Genomic DNA, 19,925 nt, shown 5'->3' with positions numbered 1-19,925 from the left:
TTGATATACTTATATTGTACAGTAGGTATACACTATATTTAACTGTAGAGCATCACGTCCGTTTAGATTAGGTAACATTTTAATGGCTTAATGACATTTTGATTAAAATATTACATAGATTATTTTATTAGGTGAATAAAATATTATCATTGCTGTAATCGGTGGTAAAAATCCCATTTTAATATCAAACAAACGAGTCTTGTTTGGGTGTAGTTAATTCTTTACATCGTGGTTGTGGTGGTCGGGCGGTAAGTTGACCTTATTGTGCTATAATTTTACACGAATGATTTTTTCATCGACTTCAAAAAGAAACGTTCTCAATTGGATTGAGTTTTTTTTTATTAAACTTTTCTAATGGACTCGTCATGGTATGTTTTTTAAAATAGACATGTCAGCTATAAATAAATGGGTTATTCCTTATCTTAAATTACGATTAAATATTTAACATGCATGGTTTATAAGATGTTCTGGTGTACATGTTTAAATTAAGCTAAATTTTTTAAAGACTACTCGTTTTTTATCATTATATATACATACAGGATCCCGACTGGAAACTTTCATATCGTCTGTCCGTGATCACGGTTGCTGTAGAGTGCAAAGGGACCGAAACGTCGGGATTATGTTGATATAAAATAATAAAAAAATGCTTAGTAACCGGAAAAATTAGTATCGTTTTAATTGTAGAATACCTTTATATATATCAAGCATCTAGAAAATAAGAATTAAAACTCCGTACGTACGTACGCGAGGTTTGAAACTTGTAGTAAGGACAACGATGGTAACTTAATTGTATAAGCCGAATGACCCTTAACTCCTGCATGTCTGACGCCACATATTCCATCAGATTATAATCTTCATTATACTCTATCATTAATAATAAATGGAAAATTACTTGTAATACATTAATTTTACTGACTTCGCCAATTAAATTTACTTCGCTCTGAGTTTAGTCCTTTGTTTTTAAATATACTTAGTTTTAATATATTCTAAAGTAGTTTTTATTCATCATTACACACGAAGCAAGTTAAAAATTACAATACAATCGTCATAGTACTTAGTAAAAGTTTGGTTACACTACTTAGGGTACGAAGCGTTTGTAGTTTCACATTCGCCTACGTCAATACTGTAATATGAGATGTATGAATAACTATTAACGCTCCGTGTGTAGTCTAACGATACAGACATCTGTTTATCGAGTCTATCATACGCGAAAAGTCGCTAACAACATTGTTACATCGAATGAAGTCAGTTTATTGTGACTAATCAATCTCACATAGATGCAATAGCAATCAGCTCACAGTCATTACAATCACGACCTATGATCTCCGCAACAATTTTTATTGTAATATTACCTAAGCACTAGGTTTAAACACAAATGTTATATGCATTATCATTACTTACTAATGATTTTAGCATTTTTTTTGTTTGTGTGTATATGCCTAATAGACTTCTAGTTAGACTTGAAAGATTGTCACTTATAGTAGATTTACTCGCGTACGAGTCGCGGAACGAGGCACGGGCTGAAGCACAAGGTGAGAGTGTAAATAGTAGCTCGCGGCTCTCCTCGCGTTTTGTCTCGTGCCTCGCAGCACTCGCGTCCGTAGGTGCGAGCTGCGATACGAGACGAAGCACAAGACGAGGTACAAGGCGAGAGTGTAAATATAGTATTAAAGAGCATTACTTTTTATTGATGAAAAGTAACGGACGATCATTTTATTTTTATTGTAATTCGAAGTGCTCGCTTCAAACTTCAGGTTCAATTAGATTAAAATACTACATAATATTTGTAACATTAATATTTTAAGCAAATTTATATAAAAGTTTTATAAAATACGTAACATAACGTTTTCTACGTACAATATTCATAGCTAGCTGTTGCCCGCGGCTCCGCCCGCGTGTTGGTCGCTATTCGCATAACCATATATATATCAAACTTAAAATTGACCATACCTTCTTTTTCCCTAAACCGATTTTGATGACACAAAGTTTTGACAATGCTCCTAATTATATGTAATCCAACTGTGAAAACCGCGTTCAAATCCGTTGAGTAGTTTTGAAGTTATAACGTACCAGACAGACAGACAGACAGATAGACAAATATTCCGAAAATCGTTTGTTTGTTTTCTACGACTCTTCTTTAATTGCCTCCTATCAGTTTTATGGAAAAATATTTAATGTACAGACATTAGATTTTTACTGTCTTATTATATGTATATTTATTTCAACTTTATATTACAATTAATGCTTTCAGTCAAGATTAAAACTGATTACGCCTGGATTTTGGTAATTCTTTTCATCTTTTATTTCTTACATTATACTGCTATGCCATATCAAGTCCATCTCGCCTGCCCGTGATCACGGCTGATGTGAAGAATCGAAGCCCCGGGACTATCCGGAAACCTCAGCTTCATTTAAAAGTGTACACGCGAAAATCTTACATGTCATAACTAAGTCAAAAGTTGAATTGTTTAAAAAAAATTTAGAGATATGTCGCGATTAGTTACAACATAATGATTATTTTCATAGATTGTATTATTTTTTATAAAAAAATTCCAACACGTTTCAACAGGACATACAAAACAATAATATAGTCTGTCAGATCTCAACAAATTTAGTTTTATTTCTTTTCAAACTGTAATAATTTTAAATTACATGATTAAACATTGAAGTTTGCTATTACGTGATTGGTTCAGTCGATATATATTTTCTATATCCCACGGAACCCTAAAACTATCTTGTTAGATATAAGAAGTGTTTATAAAGATATTAAATACGACCTTTATTAATAATTATATATGGTCTAAAGAGTGTTGTTTTTCTTTCAGTGCTAAGCGGTTGTGCTAGGATAAAGTTGACGAGATTTGAGCGATACAAATCTCATTTATTCTGAACTATTAGCAACTATATTTACATATCAGTGTAAGTAGACGTTTTGAAAAATTACAAATCGTTAATTTCGGAATTTTCACCATGATCGATTTGTTATAATTGAAGTAATTTTTTTTCATTATAACGAGAGAGGTATTGTTTTGTACAACGTAAAATAAATCAATATCCAATGCCTACATCTATCTTTTAAGAAACATGAATATATTTTCTGGGTTACTAAAATCAATCAATGATTGTTTATTAAATGAAATAGACAAAAAATATATATTATCTACCCTCAATTCATAGAACGTAAACCTCTGCCTTGATACCTATATATATCTTTATAGCTTTGATGGCACGAAATTTATTCCGTGGTAATTAAATTAAAAAAAAAATTACAATATTTAGCAAACAATGTCCTGCGACGAGACAGAGGAATCCAAGAGTGATGATGTCTTTGAGAAGCTGGTTGCTCCGCAGGCCGCACCCAGGAAGTATGAGATCATACACAGCAACCTCCTCACCTTCAGCTACGGACACCTGGCGGCGTTGTATGGAACTTACTTATGCGTTACAGTCGCCAGTTGGAAGACACTGCTATTTCGTAAATATAACTACGTAACACATTGAATAAATAGAAAAAAATTTGATTAAAATTAGCCAAAAAAAATACTCGTAGATAGTTTTTGTTTTTTTCCTAGAATGAGGGCGCATTTTCATTGGTCGATAAGGCCCGCATTCGGGGTGCGGGAGATTTCCGTAACGCATGCCATAGGGCCCGCAAAGTGTTTATCGTTTTCACTGGTCGTCAGAGCCCGCATACGGGGTGCGGGTGATTTCTATAACGCATGCGAATTCCGTTATTCCGGAAAGCGGGATATCACCCGCACACGTTTAATCGACCGAGTTATCGACCAGTGGATTTCATTGGTTGTCAGCTCGCATGCGGGTACTCCCCACAATCGGGCTAACTACCGATTTATCGACCAATGAAAATGCGCCTTTAAGCAATTACTTGAATTGGAATTTATATATTTTCCGTACGGTAGTTATGGCATGCTTTACTGTTATATGATTATATTATATTTTCCTTTTAGATAATAATATAAAGTTAAGGTCTTCTTGTAGATTTTATAATATTCGTGTTGGCGGCTATTGGCGTAACGGCTGGAGCTCACAGGCTGTGGACCCACAGAGCCTATAAAGCTAAGCTGCCTCTTCAGATTATTCTGATGCTGATGAACACGCTAGCCTTCCAGAACACTGTCATAGATTGGGTCAAGAAGCATAGGTTGCATCACAGGTATAACGAATTCTTCTCTTCTAAATTCTACTTCTATTCTCTTCTAAGATTAATAACTTCAGTCAATAAAAAGATCAATAGGTTTTGTGTCAGAAGGCACTAAGGCTATAAAATAAAACGTCAAGACTTACTCTATCATTATTGGATTAGACTAATGTATGAGAAACAGTGAACATTAGTGCGTCGGCGTTAAGACCAGACATATTTCTGTATTCGGAATTTTAAAGCAAGTTGTGGAAATAGAGCTTACGGTTCCTTGGGAAATCAACATCCCCAAAGACCATGACCAGACCATCCTCAATCGAGGTCAATAATATGATGAGCTCACCAACGAAATTACTAGGAATAGGTTCGTCGTGGATGGGAAGTGGGAGCGAGATATATAACAGCTAAATCTCTCTACAACTCTCTGGAATGGGTCTGTCCAGAACTAACATCAATTCATTCTCAGAACGTACTTCGATGGCAGCCCTAGTAGGTTAGCTTAACATTTTGTTAGTTAGAGAGAGGAGCTTGGACGGTGGAGGTGAGCGTTTAATGCGCGTTAGATAGGGGCCCCCTAAACCTACCCCTGGGTCGCATGTCCCAGGCACTGTTGAAGCTGCTCTCCATGCAACGCTCCTCTCCCTGCACCGACATCCGCACGGTGAATCCATGCAATGATGAGAATCTTTCTACGTTACTCCAGACGATAAAATATACATCTATATTACAATCAACTAAACAAAACATAAAACAATATCAATAAGTAATGTGACAACCTTTTTTCATGAGCTTAATTATCAAAAATGTTTATTTTTTGCCTGTAAGCTTAGCACGAGTTTGCATCGTCAAACTCCGTACTAGGCGTTAACAGTTTTTCACTCAAAAATCTTCGTCAGGAAAAATTTCGTATGTATACTTGTGCTAAGCGTAAAGGCACTAAATTTTAATATGCCTTAATTATCTGAGTAATTCTTTAAACCTCTTATAAGTCATTTATATGATGAGCAATTGTTAATAAAGATAGTAATAATGAATCATTAACATATTTTTACGTACATGTTAAATGTTACCAGCTATAAAAAGAAGAATATAATAATAATGCATAATGTAAAATGACTTTTTATCTACATCGTCCATGTTTTCATTATGAAGACATTTATTTTTTTAAATTTTAAACAACATAGATCTTTCTGTTTTCAAATTTTTTACCGACTCCAAAAAATAACTGGTTATTTAACTGGTTCTGAGATGAAAATTGAAAATATCAGCTTTCAGAAACGTCGGGAGTATGTGCTTAGTTTAAAATTAGTTTCATTTAAATGAATACTCGATATACTAAGATATCATTTAAACGTTTTTGAGTTCAAAACTAATGTTATGCAAACTATAACTATCGTTTTTTTAAACGTCAAGATACAGTGACACGGATGCGGATCCCCACAACGCGACCAGAGGCTTCTTCTATTCCCACGTCGGCTGGTTGCTGGTGAAACGACACGAGGAAGTCAGGAGGAGGGAGAAATTAATCGACATGTCGGATATATATGACAACCCCGTGCTTACGTTCCAGAAAAAGTGAGTTACTGAACGTATATACCGTCAAAACTGCATATAACTTTAGCTCGCTGAAGTCTCGTCAAAATCAGGCCAGCCGTTTCAAAGTCAGTCTGAATAAACAAAATGGCAAACAAAAATTTGCGTGCATAGAGTCTCGACTTTCGGAAGAAGTGAAACTTTGTATGTTGGAGTGTGAACAGGAAGGTAGAAATTGATTTAAAAAAAAAAATTGTGTTGCTTTAAGACTAACTTCATTAACATGACTTCCAAGTCACAATCTATTGTCACGCATTCCCTTTCGTTAATTAAACTTAAACGTTTAACGAGTTCACATAAGAAGTTTCACTTAATAATTTTAATATAATACACAGTCAGTGAGAGCATTTTTCACATAACAAACAGACATTCTAATCTTATTTTATCTGTATATTACGGTGTTACCCTGATATATTGGTAAAGTTAGTCAGGATCTTATATATAGTTTAGTTTATTGAAAGAATCATGAGCCATAAGCAATATTTTCAAATAAAGATCTCATTTATTTAGTCGGACTATTAATGTCACTTCTTATTTTATTGACGTGGATTGTTGAATTAGAGACGGGAAACGCTTCGTATGTAAGTAACGATGCATAACTTGGACTAAACACATTGAACTATCATTACACTGATGGTAAGGGGACAAGTTTGTTTAATTTGATCTCAGAAAGTAAGTTAATATTTGGTCCGTCTTAAATTAAAATGGCCGTGACTTGAGCGTCCCTCTCCAATATCTTGGGTTATTAAACAAAATAAACTTCTTATTTAAAATATCATTTTATGTTATTTAATACAAAAAAAGTATTTTCTATTCAGATATATACTATTTGTCGGTGTGATGGCTCACTCCTTTCTGAAGATATTATTATATTTATTTCTCTTTAAAATAAATGAGAAATGGCAAACAGTTAATAAAATTGCAATATATCAATTTACTTTATATATAAGACTTTGGTGTATTTTATGGGGTTGTAAAATTGTTATGTAATGTTTATTCGAAATTTTTTTGATCTCCTATAACAAGAATTTAAGTATATATAAAGAGAAAATTAACATATCTTTTCGATAAAAAATAAATTCCGCATATAATCTTTATTAAAGTTATTCCAACGGTAATGGGTGATCTAGCCGAGACCTGATCAATATCCTTCTTTCAGGTACGCAGTACCGTTCATAGGTACATTGACCTTCGTCCTACCCACATTCATACCAATGTATTTCTTTGGGGAGACCTTCTGGACCGCGTGGCACCTCACAGTCCTGAGGTACATACTTAATCTGAACGGCACATTCCTTGTGAACAGTGCTGCACACATGTTCGGCAACAAGCCCTACGAAGAGCACATAAAACCATCGCAGAACCTGTTCGTGTCGTTCGTCAGTTTTGGTGAGGGATTCCACAATTACCACCACGTGTTCCCATGGGATTATAGAACAGCGGAGTTGGGGAACAATTACCTAAATCTCACCACAAAGTTCATTGACTTCTTCGCTTGGCTCGGATGGGCCTACGATCGAAAAACTATCCCGGATGATTTGATCAGGTCGAGGTCGAAGAGGACCGGGGACGGAACGAACTCCTGGGGCTTCAGCAAGACAGAATAATTTGTCTTCAACTGTACAGGGTGTTAGCTATCCTATCTCAATAATTATTTTGTATTTTTCATCTAGTTCCTATATTTTTGTGTAAACCAATACATTGTCAAGTATTTCAGATTTCTGAACGAATCAACACATATGCAAACATGTTTCGCGCATAACATTTTAAAGGCTTATTTGTTGCACGTTCACTCGCATGAAATCTATAAAAGTATTTGCTGTAAATAATTTTTCTCGTATATTTTTTCCTTTATGTAATGAGATCTAAGACTTTATCGATTATTTATTAAAATAAAACTAATATTTTATTCCCACATGCGTTTGTATTTATTCTTACTGGTAAGCATCTGTTTTCCGAACGTATCCGGTTCCCCCGGATACCGGATACGTATGACGAGTCAGCCCGCGAATTGTAATCGACTCGGTTCTATACTGACGTGATTTTAAAACTCTGTTTATGTACCTTTTGCTGCCTACTTCCGTTTTGATCTTGGGATAGAGATCAAAATATCTCTTATGATCACTGAACGCGATCTATCTCCGAAGCTAATCAAGACGAGATACCAACGCAGGGCGTTAGGTTACAGAGTATATCATACATATATATATTTTTAAATAAATTATGGAATAAAAAATCACATTGAAAAATATAAATATTATATATTTTTTTCGAGTTCTCTGTGACTTACGATCACGAAATTAATATATGTTAAGCTCTTTACCCATACCCATACCAATGGCGCGAAAAAAGTTTGTGTCGCACAACAAAAATTTTGTGATTTCTGTCTTTAAGGTATCCCTCTACACACACACACACACACACACACACATATATATATATATATATATATATGTGTCAGCTTTTTATTCTGACAGATGGAAAATGTCTATATTATACACTAAACTTAATTTAAAACGGTAATTTCCACTCGTGTGAAGCAATCCTGGCAATGATTTCACATTAATGGCTCGTGCATACAACAAGTGCTTTGTCTGCTCTCGCAAGCTGTATACAATATGCTTAGCACTAGTTTGTATAGCGCACTACACACGAAGCGTTTCCCGTTTGTCAGTCGATAATACGTGAGTACTATAATTTAAGTGGAGAGAGGAGCTTGGACGGTGGAGGTGAGTGTAACGTGCTATAGATAGGGGCAACTTAAACCTACACCTGGGTCGCAAGTCCCAGGGTCTGTTGAAGCTCCTTTCCCTGTAACCATGGACCTGGCGTCCGCACGGTGAATCCATGGATTGCTGAGAGGTTTCCTCTCAATGAAGATTTATTAAAAACTATTACCGCTACGTTTTTAAAAACTCTAAACTTGTAGTAGTCATAGAGCTGTGTGTTTATAATTCTAAAATATATATAGTATACCGAGCATCAAACAGATATAAATCATTTTCAAATAAGAAAAAATATTAAAAACACCATAATAATTTTTATTTTTAAATAAAACTGGCAATAATCTTTACATTATATATTTATTTGTGTGTCAAGCGGCAACACCGTCCTGGACGCCTTCCTCGTCTGTGGGTGAAATTAAAATCGTTTATTATCGCAACTAGAAAATTAAATGACAATATAACAAAAGAAATATATTATACACACATATATATATATATATATATGTGTGTGTGTGTATGTATGTATATATGAATTAACGTTTGCCGGCCAATCCTTGCAAGTGAACCTGGGGATTGTGTCCACATTATCTATCACGTGATATCGTTATGTACAAGTTAATCTTATTCCGATGTGAAACCTACATTACTGAAGAGTTTCATTAATATCGGTTAAGTATTCTTTATACATTACAGAGAAACAAACATCTGGACAAACTTACATATGTATATATATATAATGTGATATAGTAATGATTTTGTGTATAACGCTAAGGAAACCCCCGTACCATCACAGAACGAGCTCCCGTCGGCCTTGTCGTCGGTATCCATGGGTTCAGGGGTGTCGTGGTAGGCGGGCGCCAGTGGTGACACCACCACTCCATCCCAGACGGTGATCTCAGTACTGATATCCTTACCACCCTCGAACGCTTGCAGCCCCAGCACGTAACGATGACCCCCTCGGGCCACAACTCGCAACAGCCTGGAGGAAAAATAGAATTTTAGAGCCTATACGTCACATTATAACTCGAAAACTACACACACACACACACACACACACACACATATATATACATATATATATATAATAACTTTTTATGTAGCTATAGCATCTCTCAGCTAAGTGTTTGGCTTGTGTGTTAGTCTGTTGTATCTTTAGTGTAGTCATCTCGTAAACTATTATTTTTGTTTTTCCTCACGTCTGTGCTGTGGCCGCAGCGTGGTCCTGGGCTGCTAGGTCCAGCGCTGTGTGAGCTCTGGAGTGGGCCGCCTCACATGGGTCCGGGAGGCCAGCACATCCTGGCAGGAACAGACCCCCAGCCAGTAAGGAGAGAGCGCGCCTGGAAGGACAAAAACTTTATACATAAAAAATTTCTTTATGAATATAATATTATTGATGAGTGAGTTTGACTGTATGTATGTTTGTTACTCGTCTGTGCATTATATACTGAACAAATTTTAATTTAACTCTCCGATTTTTCATGTATGCAGTAAATGGCGCACACATTACCGAAAGGCCACATTTATAGGGAGCGCCTGTCTAGCCGGATTGTTCATGATGCAGTGGTGAGCGAGGAGATCTATCATCCACGGAGAGAGGGGCTCGAGACCTGCATGACGCGCGCACATATCCCGCAGAAGTCTGATCAACACCTGGAAAATAAGTTAGAGATTCTAAGAAGCTTATATTATACAAATAGCCTATATATATATATATGTCGGTAGTTCATCATTATATTAGGTTCCGTAATTCAGTCTTGATACTTAGGGAGCGTACAGGTATTATGTAACGCAATTTTCGACCCCCCATCCCCCTCTTGTTTTTCTGTACCCCCATCCCTTCTCTAAACGTTACGTAACAGTCAAGTGATCAATTTTATCCTAAACTCGTAAAATGTTACGTATTAGTTTTTACAAACGAGGGATTTTACGTAACTTTAATGAAAATTGTTGCCAGTTTGGGAGTTTTAATTCCCGTGTTATAAGATAGACCCCCTCCCAGCCCCGTAACCCATCGTAACGTTTTACGAGACCCCCCCTCACCCCCCCCCCCAAACGTTACATAATACTTGAACGCTGCCTTAGCTAGACATAAATATTGAGAATTCAATATAGTGTTACTAGATACTGCTCTGTAACGGAGCGTTCCAGCGGTTAGTTTATTTAGTTATTGTGCCATCGTGACAAGGGCTGAAGTGGTGTGAAAGACTCGTGGGATTCTTATATCCCGTGTTCGTGGTTTTTGGGTTACAAAGCTATATCCGTGTAAAATCTGGATTTAAATAAGGGATTAATAATCAAAAAAAGGCTCAATGAGATCCTGGGAGCGATTGGATCCCTTGACTTCTGCTACCTTTATGGAAGAATGATGGGCGTTTTCTTCGAACCACCTGCTGTGTCGTATGGCCGCCAGGTGACTGCTTATAATCTTATAATCCAGGTGCACCTGGAAATTTTCCAGATTCCAGATTCAAGTTGACTCTAATGTGGTCCTTAGCTTAAATAATGCAAAAGCGGTTATAACTGTCAGCTATGTGTAACGAAAAAATCAAAAAAAATAATCCTAGAGTACACTTATATTGTTATGTGCTTAAACAGTTAGTTATAATTACTAAGTGTTCGCACTGACTAACTAAAAACTTACAGTTGAGATTCTAAGTTTTTTCAAAGACAGTCACATGTATCACTAATGATTATATATATCTATATATATATATATATATATGTATTAAATATTTAAATTAAATCATTAAATAAGCCTAAGTGAGGGATTCTTGTGGATTGGTACAATCCAGGTCGTGCATTCCCGGAACAGCTGCCAACTAGACTTACATCTGGCTCCAGCTTCCTCAGATTCTGGTGTAGCGTTGTGACCAGGCCTCTAACACCTGCAGCCCCTGTACTGACAGTGAAGCCCCTCTCGTGGCAGGTGCTCGTCACGTTCCCGAGGCCCTCGGCCCTCATTAGCTTGTTCAATTCTTCCATCACCTGGAATTTAGGACCTGCATTTAATGACTCACGCATTATGTCTTCAAACGTGATATTCTGGTGGTCACAGGTGCGGATCCTGCTTGCGTCAATGAATTCTGATAACTAATACATGTGAACATTGGCAGAGAACCGAGTAATGATGATTTAATATTACGAGACGTTTTATATGTTCTGATATTCCGACAACGAAATCAAGAGACATCTCGTCCAGGGGCGTGCACGGAGATTTGGGGCGGGGTAAGAGAATATTTTCGAAAAAAAAAAAAGACCAATTTCCATCATACTTTCTCAAACATTAATAATACTTTTGCGGGTATTAATTTAAATTAAGTTATTATTTTTAACGGGCTGACGAGATCACGGCTGCTGCGGAGTAACCGAAACGGCGGCAGTATCTAGTCTTTCACATCTAATAAATTACGCGTTGTGTAATCCGAATAATATTGGTTTTATTTAAATTAAGAGACTCATATTTTTATATACTGATACAGATGTCGCTTTTATATTTTTGTAGAATTTAATATTTCAATGAAATATTAAAAAAAATTATATCTTTTTATACTAGTTTTAGCCGGCGACGTCGTTCGTGTGGACTTGAGAATTTGAAGCAGGGATGATTTCACCCACCCGTCAGCGACATCTATCGACTGTGTGACGTGACTACAACTATATACAACTGTTATAACATTCCCGCGGAAATTAGACCGAATTCCGGGATAAATTATAACTCGTGTCTTATTCTGATGTATGAGCTACGCTACTGCAAAGTTTCATCAAAATCGGTAAAATAGTTTTTGTGTTAGACGGCAACAAACATCGATATAATATATACAATCAGTGGGACATACCTTATTAGACAAGCCCTCTACAGCTTCCTTGGTGGGTAGTGTTTTCATTATGACAACTATATCAGCCAAGTTCTTGCCGGCCATCATCGTCCCCTTCTTGTATGAGCCGACTTGTCTCACCTCCTCCAATTGCTGTGGGACAGTCAGAAATATACTTTATGTCAAAGCAATAGAGTATCAAATAAAAAGGCTCGTTCAAGGCTCAAGAGAGACTTAATTTACTACATAGAGTTAGTGAATTAACTCAGAATACCCATCGGCCTACACCAGTGATTCCCAAACACATCTGTCTATCGCTCACTTTGAGAAGAAATTATTTTTTACCCACCCCCCCACCCCCCATTTCTTCAGTTACTGAAAACCACTACAACTTATCTAGGCTAAATCTAATTACAAATCACCCCCCAGCATCTACACAACACCGCCATTATGTTCTGGGTCTCTTACCGTCCTTTGGGCCTGCAGTGCCCACGAGGGGTTGTTACTACCCTACTTTGGGTAACACTGGCTTTTATTTTACATACAAGCAGATTCCAATCTGTGACCCTCTGATAAAATATATTAATGATTAATCTACTGACATCAGTGAGGCCATAACGGCTTAGTTCACAAAGCAACTGAAATGACATATAAGATAGCTGCAAGTTCGAATCCTCGTTGTGTGAATGCATTGTATATTTTAATTTAATATATTTAATAGTCCTTTATAGAGATGAAACATCTCATCATTCCATGTATTCACCATGCAGGTGCCGGGTCCATCATGATGCAGGGAGAGGAGCTTCAACAGTACTTGGGACTTGCGACCTGGGTGCAGGTTTAAGGGACCCTTATCTAACGCGCGTTAAACCCTCACCTCAACCGTCCAGGCTCCTCTCTCTAACTAACAAAATTTTAAAAGAAAATTCATCACTTACACATGCTGCGAAGTCCCCGGGAGCTACAACCAGGTTATCCAATACTGTCTGCAGTTTGGTGACAAGACTGAGTACAGCAGACTGTTCTGCTGGTGTCGGACATAACTCAGCATGCCTCTTCAGGAGAGCCTGGTGAACATGAACATTATTGAAACATTAATACTCTTATATATACTAGTAATTGCCTCCGGTTTCCTGAATTAAAACCTTTTTTTGGCTGTTCAAGTAATATTTTATTAGATTTCTGTAATTCCTTCATCAAAACCTGCATGTTAAACTAGATCTCGGTTAATATTTCCATTAAAAAAAATGTATGCAAACAAAATGCCCGTTACATGAAAGAGTAATAGCTTAACAAAGTTAAAGTTTAATCGAGAACTTCATTTTTAAATCAATTATAAGTAAGCCTAGTTACTCCTTATAATATTAACTATCAAGTGAAATTGTCGTCAAAATCGGTCTAGACGTAAAAGAGATAACATGGAACAAACAAACAGACAGTCAATAATTTTTAAAATTGAATACGAAACGGAAACGAAATTTCGTATTTTTAGGAATATTTATAAATATTAAAAAGCTGAAAATTAGGAACTACAAACGGACACTCCAGTTTTATTTATTAGTATAAATATTTTTATCGAGAAATTTCAGTGAAAGTAGGTCTTAAATTCAATTAATCTTTAAAATTCATAGAACGGGAAAGAATTACTTAAGAAGTAAGCGCAGTTATTTACATAACTGCATTAATATTTAATTTAATATATGTGTGCTTAAGAAATATTCATTTAACAATTACAGATGAGAACTTTTGGTACAAAAATGCGTTTATTTTCATGAAAGATAATATTTGTATACAACAACACAAAAAAGCAAATGGCCTACAATCAAAGATTTCCACTCAAATAAAAGTAACAACTTACTTGTGTTAACGCTGAGTCGTCAGGCGCTGGTTTGCATCTGGGGAAGGATGGTTCAGCTAGGATCAAGTCGAAGGGCGGCCTCAGCATTAAAACGCGAGGTCTATTAAAGGGCGGGCGGCCCATTCCAGCTCTCCCCGGCATACCACGTCCGCCTCTGCTGGCACCACGCACCATACTTTACACACACTTTAAGTGTTTTTGTACCACCCGTTATCTTAGCTTAAGACTAATTAGAGTAAACGAAAAAATAAAGCGTTCGCAGAAACTTTTTGAATGCATTCGATCAGAAAAACGTGGTAATTTCCGCTATTATTTAACGATATTTGCTAATTGTCAGGACGCCATGCTAGAAATCGATAATGTTTTGACTTTTCGGTGGAAAGACTAAAAATATTTAACAGATAACGAAATGTACATTTATCGGAATGTGTATTTCACAAAAAAAAATAAAAAAATTTTAGTTAAACATTCTATCATTTAATATCTTTTCAATATTTTTTTTCAAAAATAAAACTAACCAAAATTTACTAAGCTGTAATCATTTAACAACACATTGACATTCCAAAAATTCATATCCTGATTCCTGGCGGCTGACAGTTTTAATATGCGATAGCGAAAATGACGTGGTGTGGTTATAAGTTTGTTTAATTGGTATTTACAAATGTTTTTATCTAAATAAACTACAAATATCTTGTTTATAATAATATATCTTCAAAATGATTGAAATAACAGACACACAAAGTAAGTTAATTTATTGATAGACATTTAGAATTACTTAAAAAATTTCATAAATAATTCGACGAAACACTTAATTTATCAATTAGGGGGCGATTTGAGATTAATTCATTGATTTGAATTATGTCAGTTGTATGTGATAAACAATTTAAATGACTAAATTGTCTGTATATACACAAAACATACCACGAGAGCTCATCTCCAATGATGCAACTACACTACACCAGGATAAACTTTTTGCTTTTCTTAGCACATTTATTGTACGTAACATACAAAAGCTTAACCTATTCAAAGGAATCGTGCATAAAACTACATTTATTAAAACAAATTTTCTATTAAAATTTTAAATACATTTAAATAATGCAAGACATTGGTTACTGTGTTTGTAGGTAATAGATATTTATAATAAAATTTTCTTACTTTGAATAATATTTTTCTATAATATAAAAACTTATTTATTCATAATTAATTATAATTAACATACATATCTGTAATTTAATATTATTTTGCATACTTTTAATTTGGTAAATAAATTTATTTTCGTGTAGATGTCTGTCTGGTACAGTACATCAATATATGTATTAATATAAAAATTTAAATCTACCTTAATATAATATCGCATATTTTTGACACAACCAGTGTAATACGAAATTTTTCATAGAAGATACCTGGCATATAATTCTAGGTATAGATGCGAGACAAGTGCGGACTTATTGCTAGAAATGAAATGTTAAGTTAATTTTGCTTCATACTTTTATTTCTTTACCGATCATTGGGAACTTAGTTGGACCGAGGTGGCTTTGGCCGTACAAGTATATTCAAATTCTCGGTACTTTGCATTCTTATATCTGCATACGAGCGACTTTAAGTCAAAGCTATATGGATAGTTCCATGTTCCTGTAACGATGAGTGTATTAAATGTCTTAAGTAGGGAAGTACGTTCATGGGAGACGAGCTGGTTTAAATGTGGAGTAGTTTGTAACAAATACTGTTCCTGCTATAACTGATCAGGTACTAATAAAACTATGTTATAGAAATTGGAGTCGGCCTGGCTGGGTTCGGCATGACATTCCTTTTCCTCGGTGTCTTACTGCTGTTTGATAAGGGTCTGCTAGCGATCGGTAATGTGAGTATTTTAATTTACGTGACTATTAAATTCGTAGTATATTTTGCTTAGTATCAAGATTGAATTACGGAAGCTAATATACTGGCCCGTCTCTCACACGCGAGGGAACGGGTTCGAAACCTGGCAAGTACCAATGTGATCTTTTCCGAGTCATATGTTCTTACTAAGAGTATTCAGACACCACTGACAGACGGTGAAGGAAAACATCGTGAGGAAACCTGGACTTATAAATTCAAATTATAAGTTTCAAATCGCCGATCCGCCTTGAGCGAGCGTGGTGATTAATGCTCTAACCTTCTCCATGTGAGAAGAGGCATTTGCTCAGCAATATAATAGAGTGATCTACCTACATTATGCTTCATATCTTATTATTAAGTAACTATCAAGAATAACTTACACCCAACATATATAAAACAAAATTCCCTTCAACTAGTTAGTTAGTACTAAAATTCAAACCGAAATAACTATGGAATGCAAGATTCATATATATATATATATATATAAGTTTTTGTTTTGAAACGTTCTCAGAGACTATAAATCCTCTTTGTCTATTTTCCAGATTCTGTTTATCAGCGGCCTGGCCTGTGTGATCGGTCTACAGAGGACATTTTTTTTCTTCTTCCAACGGCACAAAGTGAAGGCATCCGTAGCATTTTTTGGTGGCATCAGTATAGTGTTGCTGGGTTGGCCCATGATAGGAATGATAGCGGAAATGTATGGATTCCTATTACTGTTCAGGTTGGTGACGGACAGATTTTGATGGAGTTCTCACAATTATTTACACAGTACACAAGAATGGATAGAATGTAGGCAATAAAAATATTACCAACATGAGCAGCTTGTTGTGCTATAATCAAATTTTGAGCGAGACCCGTTCACTAAATATTTAATTAAAATAATTTATACGTACAAAGAACTAATTCTGTATTAAAACTATGAGTTATTTTAAAATTATTTACTCTGTAGTTATTGACACAGATACATATGTACTAATATATATATATATATATATAGCCTTTGTCCAAGATTTGGAGTAGAAAAAATGACATTTAAATTTCCGTTGCACCCAAGAATCACTTTATTGTTAGTACTGGTAATTATCAGGACATAGCATAGACAAATATAGATATAAAATATATAGATATGTTTGTCCATCTATTTATAACTACAGAACCTTATTATTACAGAGGCTTCCTGCCGGCCGCTGTCAACTTCCTCAGGATGGTGCCTGTTCTGGGTTCATTGTTGAATTTACCGATAATAAGGGGGGTGAGTTATTAAATTATATAAAATTTGTCACCAGATATTTGAAACGACTTACAATGTTGTATAAATTTTTTAAGATATCTGGCCTTTGTACAGGCTGTAAAAGTGTATCTGATAAACTGATGTATGGTTCTTTATTCTCAGATAGTTGATCGGATAGCCGGGGACAATGGCCGCAACATGGTATGACGTGAAGTGTTGTGAAAGGACTCTTTAATAGTTTTTAAGTATTATTTTGTTATAATTTAATAAAATACTTATTATTTATAAAGATTTTTGATTGTTATCATCATGAACTGTCTGAGACCACTTCAGACTAAGCGACCACAGATTCGGTAGCTCAGATTTGATGGATTTTTTTTTTTTTATCTTGATCTCTTTAATATTTTCCTACAGGCAGGTGCTTTATAAGAAGACATTGGGCGAAGAAATTCCTTAAATATTTTCGATCTAATTCTTTTTCAAACAATGTAACGGCTGTACAAATGAAAATAAAAAATATTTTTAATTAACAACTAACAAAGGTTTTGATTTTGTCATGTAAGAAATCACTAAGATAAATATCACGTCTGATTATTAAATAAAATGATTTACTAAATTTAGTCTAAATACACTATATTTATTTATATATTATCTGTACATTTATTTATATATTATCTGTACAGACTTTTTTTATCTTTAATAGATTATAAATAAAAATAAAAGAAAATTTGTGTTCCGCCCAAAATAATCTATATGAATATATATATATATATATACATCTGTGGTGTGAGATACAGAGGATTGAAAATTCGTTTCAGACTCAAGAGGGGTTCATTTTTAACAAATATATTTTTCTGCTCAACAAACCCGCCATGGAGGTTGAATATAACCTTTTTTTTTGTACTTATTAAAAAGTTTATATATTTTTAAGAGATATTTGCTAAATAAAAAAAGAAGATTAAAGTCCACTAATATATGTTAATTTAAACTATGAGTTTTTTTATGCCTTGGTTTCTCTCTCTCTCTCTTAGTTAGTGGCGTTGTTGTGGCTGCACTCGCATAGGAATCGTGGCATATTCTGCCAATGTCAACGTTTTTATTTGTTGGATGAATTAGGTATAATCTTGTGAACTGTGTGGAGAAGACACGAAGGAGTGTAATATAATAAAATACATTATGATTTTTTATAATCCCTACTAAATTCTCATGACGTTTACCTACAGTTGACACATTCTGAATGACGTATATTTTCAACGAAAATATAGAAGTACAGAAGTCTGCTCTCTCTGTGAGCGCGGTCTTGATTAAGGATCCCCAGATGTCATTTTTTTTCAGCCCTCAACTGTCCTCTCCATGATCTTCCTCCCGATATCCCCGGACCATTGACTTCAAATCCTTACTCTCTTTCGTTAAGACACCTTTTGTTTATCTTCTATGTTCTTTTATAAACCTAAATAACATCAAGCTGTAGACTGTGTGTATTTAAATCGACTAAGCATTTTTACATATAGTTTGCCTCTTTTTTTTTAATGTTTGCGCTAGATACATCCACATTGTACCCCGCGGTTGACGATCTCAGCAGTATCAAAGTTCCTAGTCTTTAGTCGCGACCCTGTTCATTCACAAATCTCTCTTTACATAGTTCAGCATAATATCGGAACATGCCATGGCGAAATCTATAAGGAAACGCCACTAACTGAAAACGAAGAAGAAGAAGAAGTCCACAATCATAAGTGTAGTGATTGAAACATAAATATTTACATATATTTCAAAGCAATCAAAAAACCGGCAGAAATTTTTTGCCGGTTTTATCCCTTAATTGTTTAAATCTTTATAACAAACATATTTTTTGACAATCGAAAATTGGTATTTAAGCAAGGTACGAAAACTAAAACTACTGTAAGCTGAACAGTTTAATCTACTGTATACAGCCAGTGTGTAAATAATCGCAAGTTACGTGACATGTTTCAAGAACAATAGAGTTTTAATTGGACAGCCGTTGCCATCAGTGTGAGTGAGCCCTTAAAAGTTCGTTAAGACAAAAGTTTACTGTGAAGCCCAAGCTTAATGTAATGAAACAAGTAAAGGTAAATGACCTCTTAAAAAAGTTTTATCGGAAGTTAGTGTATAACCTAACCAATAATCAAGACCCCTCAATAAAAGCTAGATTAAAAGCTGTTAATACATTAAATTATTTATTTTTTTCTTACATTTGCACACTGAATAATATAACAAAGAGAATTTTTAAGTGAACGACTTGCTTTTGTTTGTCGGTTTATGACAGAATTATCGTTTTACGAATGAAACAAGGGTTGTTAGATGAAACTCGTTAGAACATACCGAACTACACTTACGCGAAAGTCTTAAAACTCATTATTTGAACTACGCCTAATTGCCACAAAACAAAATATAATTTTATATTTATATATGAAATTATACTGTACGTGTGTATATCACTGAACTCCTCAACGGCTGGACCGATTTGAATGCATTTGTGTGGCGCCTCAGATGGTTTAGATTCACAAACCAGCCCGGCAGATGGCGTTGCAGTCCGTATCCAGGTTATGTAAAATGAAACAGCAGTCACTACCTCCACCAGGAAGGCCGTCTGCTCGTTTGACCCCTTTTGTCAATAAAAAATACATAACTAGATAATGCAGTGGCG

The 19,925-nt window shown here is 35.2% G+C and overlaps 3 protein-coding genes across 4 annotated transcripts; 2 read left to right on the top strand and 1 right to left on the bottom strand.

The window, feature by feature from the left end:
* Positions 1-229: 229 nt before the first annotated feature.
* Positions 230-7,669, top strand: LOC116776825 (acyl-CoA Delta(11) desaturase-like). Of its 2 annotated transcripts, XM_032670074.2 has the most exons (6): positions 230-248; positions 2,826-2,919; positions 3,280-3,475; positions 4,000-4,174; positions 5,573-5,734; positions 6,912-7,669. In XM_032670074.2, exons 3-6 carry the CDS (start codon positions 3,286-3,288, stop codon positions 7,357-7,359), a joined length of 975 nt encoding a protein of 324 aa, XP_032525965.2. In that variant the 5' UTR covers positions 230-248; positions 2,826-2,919; positions 3,280-3,285; the 3' UTR covers positions 7,360-7,669. The 2 variants fall into 2 exon arrangements, with proteins under 2 accessions (XP_032525965.2, XP_061385226.1); XM_061529242.1 differs by lacking the exon at positions 230-248 and having other exon boundaries at positions 2,789-2,919.
* Positions 7,670-8,772: 1,103 nt separating this feature from the next.
* On the bottom strand, positions 8,773-14,518 carry LOC116776782 (interleukin enhancer-binding factor 2 homolog). The gene is made up of 9 exons (XM_061529241.1): positions 14,152-14,518; positions 13,232-13,360; positions 12,315-12,446; positions 11,308-11,463; positions 10,829-10,921; positions 9,986-10,128; positions 9,675-9,815; positions 9,264-9,457; positions 8,773-8,881 (listed from the first exon to the last, which is right to left on the bottom strand). Exons 1-9 carry the CDS (start codon positions 14,323-14,325, stop codon positions 8,847-8,849), a joined length of 1,197 nt encoding a protein of 398 aa, XP_061385225.1. The 5' UTR covers positions 14,326-14,518; the 3' UTR covers positions 8,773-8,846.
* A 215-nt stretch (positions 14,519-14,733) lies between these two features.
* Positions 14,734-17,776, top strand: LOC116776904 (vesicle transport protein GOT1B). Its single transcript, XM_032670202.2, has 6 exons — positions 14,734-14,892; positions 15,921-16,012; positions 16,572-16,750; positions 17,200-17,281; positions 17,423-17,461; positions 17,675-17,776. The coding sequence occupies exons 1-6, from the start codon at positions 14,868-14,870 to the stop codon at positions 17,687-17,689; spliced, it is 432 nt and encodes a 143-aa protein (XP_032526093.1). The 5' UTR covers positions 14,734-14,867; the 3' UTR covers positions 17,690-17,776.
* Positions 17,777-19,925: the final 2,149 nt, after the last annotated feature.

Source organism: Danaus plexippus (genome assembly GCF_018135715.1).
Source record: "Danaus plexippus chromosome 29 unlocalized genomic scaffold, MEX_DaPlex mxdp_37, whole genome shotgun sequence".
Classification (NCBI taxonomy): domain Eukaryota; kingdom Metazoa; phylum Arthropoda; class Insecta; order Lepidoptera; family Nymphalidae; genus Danaus; species Danaus plexippus.
The sequence above is the reverse complement of the archived record's forward strand: the minus strand, read 5'-3'. Positions and strand labels throughout refer to the sequence as shown.

Excerpts from the sequence above, each read along its gene's own strand:
- LOC116776825 (XM_032670074.2), top strand. The coding sequence starts at position 3,286 with ATGTCCTGCGACGAGACAGAGGAATCCAAGAGTGATGATGTCTTTGAG. Across the intron at positions 3,476-3,999 it reads TTGGAAGACACTGCTATTTC|ATTTTATAATATTCGTGTTG; the intron begins GTAAATATAACT and ends GTCTTCTTGTAG. Across the intron at positions 4,175-5,572 it reads AAGCATAGGTTGCATCACAG|ATACAGTGACACGGATGCGG; the intron begins GTATAACGAATT and ends TTAAACGTCAAG.
- LOC116776782 (XM_061529241.1), bottom strand. The coding sequence starts at position 14,325 with ATGGTGCGTGGTGCCAGCAGAGGCGGACGTGGTATGCCGGGGAGAGCT. Across the intron at positions 12,447-13,231 it reads CCGGGGACTTCGCAGCATGT|CAATTGGAGGAGGTGAGACA; the intron begins GTAAGTGATGAA and ends ACTGTCCCACAG. Across the intron at positions 10,129-10,828 it reads CCCATCATTCTTCCATAAAG|GTGTTGATCAGACTTCTGCG; the intron begins GTAGCAGAAGTC and ends CTTATTTTCCAG.
- LOC116776904 (XM_032670202.2), top strand. The coding sequence starts at position 14,868 with ATGATTGAAATAACAGACACACAAA. Across the intron at positions 14,893-15,920 it reads TGAAATAACAGACACACAAA|AAATTGGAGTCGGCCTGGCT; the intron begins GTAAGTTAATTT and ends ACTATGTTATAG. Across the intron at positions 17,282-17,422 it reads ATTTACCGATAATAAGGGGG|ATAGTTGATCGGATAGCCGG; the intron begins GTGAGTTATTAA and ends CTTTATTCTCAG.